The 4,584-nt window shown below is 33.5% G+C and overlaps 1 protein-coding gene across 1 annotated transcript; it reads left to right on the forward strand.

Annotated features, from left to right (window-relative positions):
- Nucleotides 1-2,639: 2,639 nt before the first annotated feature.
- LOC108561389 (tyrosine-protein kinase fyna-like) lies at nucleotides 2,640-4,276 on the forward strand. Its single transcript, XM_017919298.1, has 4 exons — nucleotides 2,640-2,715; nucleotides 2,774-2,960; nucleotides 3,015-3,271; nucleotides 3,326-4,276. The coding sequence occupies exons 1-4, from the start codon at nucleotides 2,652-2,654 to the stop codon at nucleotides 4,240-4,242; spliced, it is 1,425 nt and encodes a 474-aa protein (XP_017774787.1). The 5' UTR covers nucleotides 2,640-2,651; the 3' UTR covers nucleotides 4,243-4,276.
- Nucleotides 4,277-4,584: the final 308 nt, after the last annotated feature.

Here is a 4,584-nt window from a genome sequence, read left to right on the forward strand (position 1 = left end):
TTTTTTGTAAAATTTTTCCGTATAAATTTAGAAGGAATATGTTAAGATTATATTTTTCTGAAATTTTATAAACTTGTCTATGATTGTTAACGTTTTTATAAAATTATGAATAACCATTTCAGAAAGAATATAGTAAGACTAATTATTTTTTCTGAAATTTAATAAACCATTTTTTATGCAATTTTCGGTATATTGTAACTCATTGATTTAGTTTTATGCGGTTTTAAAAAAATTATGGAACGCATCCTTTATTTTTATACGTGTGTCTAGTCCTTTTTTGTGCGATTTATTTTTATGCGTTTTTCTGTGGAACGTATCTACCGCATAAAAAGAGAACCAAGTGTATATAAACGGAGTACCCCAATTCTAGTTTGATTTCTCTAAATAAAATAATAATTAAAAGTGATTAACAAAGATATTTAGATCAATAAATATCATAGATTTTAATGAAATAACGTTTATACTAACGTAACTGACTTAGTTATAACTCGTGGTAACTTGCTTAAATCAAAGTAACCAGATGTAACTAAATACTGTCTTACTTGTAATGCGTATGATTACAAGTAAGACTATAACTGTAACAAGTAAAAATACAAGTAATTTGTCTTTTAGTACTTTACGAGTAAATCGGCAAGTAATATCTTTGTACTTACTTTAAAGAAAAATTGTTATAAATTACTTCAAGTCTAATAAATAAATTAGCTATAAACTTGTACAAGTAATTGTAAATTATTTCTATAAATTATGTTTTGATTAAAATACAATTCTCTTACAAAAAATCTATTAATCAAAAATTAATGTTTCGTTAAATTTTGTAATAATTTTCTATACAATAACTTTAGGAACTCTGAGAATTATGAAATACACTCGGTCCTCTTTTTATGTGGTTTTTATTTCAAGAAGCATTTTTTTAAATAACTATTTTAGGCTATTTTGACACGTTTTGACACAAATTTGCAAACCATTTCATCGAAAAAGATGATAATTCTGAACGAGCATTCAAGTTTCAACGCGAGCTTCAGAATTGCATTTTTGGATATCAGGAATTGTACAAAAAAAAAATAACAAAAACAAAAATAGCTAAACATTTCAGAAAGAAATAAGATAGTAAGACTAATTATTTTTCTCAAATTTAATAAACCCATTTTTATGCGATTTTCGGTATAATGTAACTCATTGATTTAGTTTTATGCGGTTTTAAAAAAATTATGGAACGTATCCGTATATTTTTATTATACGTGTGTCTAGTCCTTTTTTGTGCAATTTATTTATAAAAAGAGAACCAAGTGAACTATCTTTAATTCACTTTTGTTATAGTTTTATGTAATATTCAAGAAATTTAACCGGTTTCGTAGAAAAGTTGTTTACTAATTAAATTATCCTGTAACGATTAGAATTTACCTAATATTCGTACAATCAGATTACGTTTTATCAATTTAAATCATTCAACTTCATATATTGTCTCGTTTATAATTATATGGAGATTATTTTAGCTAAATAATTCTCACTAATTATTAATTAATTTCAAATATATTAGTTTTATGACGATTAATTAAAAAAAAAGACAAATTTCTTGTAGTCTTTTAAGTGTAAGAAATACTAGAGTTCTGCAAATAACAATAATAATGCTTATGGATAATAAGAAATAGAAAAGCTTCTGTATTTATTGGGAAGAGGCCATAAGAGGTTCTTAATAATGGTAATAAATTTATTATTTCTTGGAGGCATTATGAAATGCTATAGGCCTAAGATGCTTAATTTATTGGACACGTTAATATTCATAAACGAACGAAACGCAAATAATAAACGTTTGTAAACATCCAAACGATTCAAAAATGATCTTATCTACATATTTATTTTGTGATATTATTTAGTTTACTAACATTTCATGTGATTTTCTTGTTATTTGAAGATCATAAATGAGAGAATTTTTCTAAATATTTCAATGAAATTTTACAGATATTTTGTTGAAAATTATGCATTTACAAATGAGAATAATTGCTTCATAAATAATATGGATTTAGGATACGTTTTTTAGCTTCGTGATGTGCATTTAATGGTAGATCATTATTGGATCATGTTGGATTTGCGAATTCCAATTACATATATACACATTCCCGTTTCATTCCGATGTGCATAAATCCGACTTGCACATCGTCTTGTGTGTGATCGCGGATCTCTTCGAAGTTCAAACTAATTGTCAAGGTCGACTCTGTAAATGCACACACAGGTTCAAATCACGAGTTTACCCTATTTAGATCAATCTTAAACGCCGTGACATCCGTGCGACCCGATAACACACGACCGCACCGCAACAACAAGTACAATGACTTTATCACACAGAAATTCCCATTTGGGCCGAAGGAAAAGTTGCTTCCACACTGCAAATACACAATGAAGAGAATTTCTAAACTACTAAATCTATAGCAAATACATTAACAGTAACCTTTGTGTATAATTTAAAAAAAAAAATTAAGTATTTTTTGTTGGCATTATAGTAATTGCTTCATTGTGTTGATGAGTAATCAATGCATGGATGAAAAATTTAAAGGTTTATTATTTGTTCGAATTATCAAGCAACGAAATTGTTATCTAATCGGTCCATGTTTTGCGATTTCGTTTCATTCGTCGAGTATACTTATAAGTGCGAGATGGGTTCGTGCTGTTCGAAAAGAGATGTAGAAATCGAAGCGTTACCTATGTTGAATCAGCAATGTGAATAAGGATCAAAGTCGTCTAATGAAATGATTGATTTTGTTTCGGTTTTTCGTAGGTAATTTCATAGCGACCCACGATTTCACTCCTGACAGTAAAAACGATTTGGAATTGAGGAAGGGCGACATAGTTCAGTTTATCGACGACGATTTTCAGGCGTCGTGGCGAAGGGCCACAAAGAACGGGGAGATTGGTTACGTGCCGACGTGCTATTTAGCGCAGGAATCGAGTCTTGAGAGCGAACCGTGAGTATAACAATCGTTGTTGAATTGTTGTTGAATTGTTGTTAAATTGCGCAGTTGGTATATGCCGGATCTGAATCAGATATCTGCTGAGCAGTTGCTTCTTCAGAAGAACAACTCGAACGGAGCTTTCCTTGTGAGGAGAAGGTTGGAGACGGAAGACACGGCGTACGCTCTTTCGCTGCGCGATGACGATGATGAGGATACGCCAAAGGTGAAGCACTACAAGATCTTCCACGAGAACGACATGTACTTCGTTTCGCCCAAAATCGAGAAGTTCACGCTGCAAGAGCTCATCAAGTTGTATCACATAGGTAAGGTATTGAAGCGTCCGCATGTTCGCGCTCACTAAATCTTACTTGTTCAAGAGGACGTTAAGAATATCCTGATATTGAAGCTGCTGAAGCCGTGCTGGCGCGAGGAACCGCATCTGACCGATCTATCCGGGAAGTTCGTGAAAGACTGGGAGATCGATAGGAAAAATGTTAAGATCGTCAAGGCGATCGGTAAGGGACAAGGCGGAGACATCTTCTTAGGCAATTGGAAGAAGAGGAAGATTGCAGTCAAGATTCTGCACGGACACTTCGACAAGCAAGAGTTCACCAATGAAGTGGAGATCATGAAGAAGCAGACGCACAAGAACATCGTCTCGCTGTACGGGATTTGCACGAAGAAACATCCGTTCCAGATCATGATGGAGTACATGGAGTATGGGAGTCTTCAGGACTACTTGACGAATCCACCTAAAGGTATTACATCGCCGAACGTGTTTCAACTGCACTACATGATCTGTCAGATAGCCTCCGGCATGGAATACCTCGCCGGCAATGGGATTATCCATCGGGATTTAGCAACGCGCAACGTCCTCATCGGTCCACATCTGCTCACGAAAATCTCTGATTTTGGTCTGTCGCGCTACTTGGAGAGCAAAGAGATCTACCAGAGTCAGATGAACAGCAAATTACCGATCATGTGGTTGGCGCCGGAAAGCTTCGAAGGCTTATTCTCGACGAAGAGCGACGTCTGGACCTTCGGTCACGTCGTCATGGAGATGTTCAATGAATGCAAGAGGCCGTACGACGAAAGTCAACCTCTCAACCAGCAGCAACTCAAAAATCTTATCCAAAGTGGATACAAGATGCCCAAACCCGCACGAATGCCCGACTCCACTTACAGAATACTCCTAACCTGTTGGGAACTTAAGCCCGAGGATCGACCATCCTTCACAGATCTCCTAAATTCCTTCAGCGGTCATGATACTTACAGCGATCTTACAAAAAATTAACAACTGTTCCAATTTATACGCAAATAAACTTTTTTAACCATTACCCCAAAATATTATTGCGTAAGTCGATATTATTATTCTGAATTCATGAAACAATCAATGTAAATTTTAAATAAACATTATTCAAATTGCTCTTACATCAAAAAGTCCCAATTTTAAAGTAATTATATCAAACATGAAGCAACATCATGTTTCCAAAACCTGAAGGGGAGAAAGTTTTCAATTAATTTTTTGTTTGTTCCAATTTAAGAATTTTATTTTGTTTGTCTATTACTATTTGTTACTATTTTCATGTAACTTTTTTTTTTATAAATATGTAAATGCAAATTAATTCAATAAATA

The sequence above is a fragment of the Nicrophorus vespilloides genome, unplaced genomic scaffold, assembly GCF_001412225.1.
Source record: "Nicrophorus vespilloides isolate i.1.1-1 unplaced genomic scaffold, Nicve_v1.0, whole genome shotgun sequence".
Taxonomy (NCBI): Eukaryota; Metazoa; Arthropoda; class Insecta; order Coleoptera; family Silphidae; genus Nicrophorus; species Nicrophorus vespilloides.

Excerpts from the sequence above, each read along its gene's own strand:
- LOC108561389 (XM_017919298.1), top strand. The coding sequence starts at position 2,652 with ATGGGTTCGTGCTGTTCGAAAAGAGATGTAGAAATCGAAGCGTTACCT. Across the intron at positions 2,716-2,773 it reads ACCTATGTTGAATCAGCAAT|GTAATTTCATAGCGACCCAC; the intron begins GTGAATAAGGAT and ends GGTTTTTCGTAG. Across the intron at positions 2,961-3,014 it reads TCGAGTCTTGAGAGCGAACC|TTGGTATATGCCGGATCTGA; the intron begins GTGAGTATAACA and ends TAAATTGCGCAG.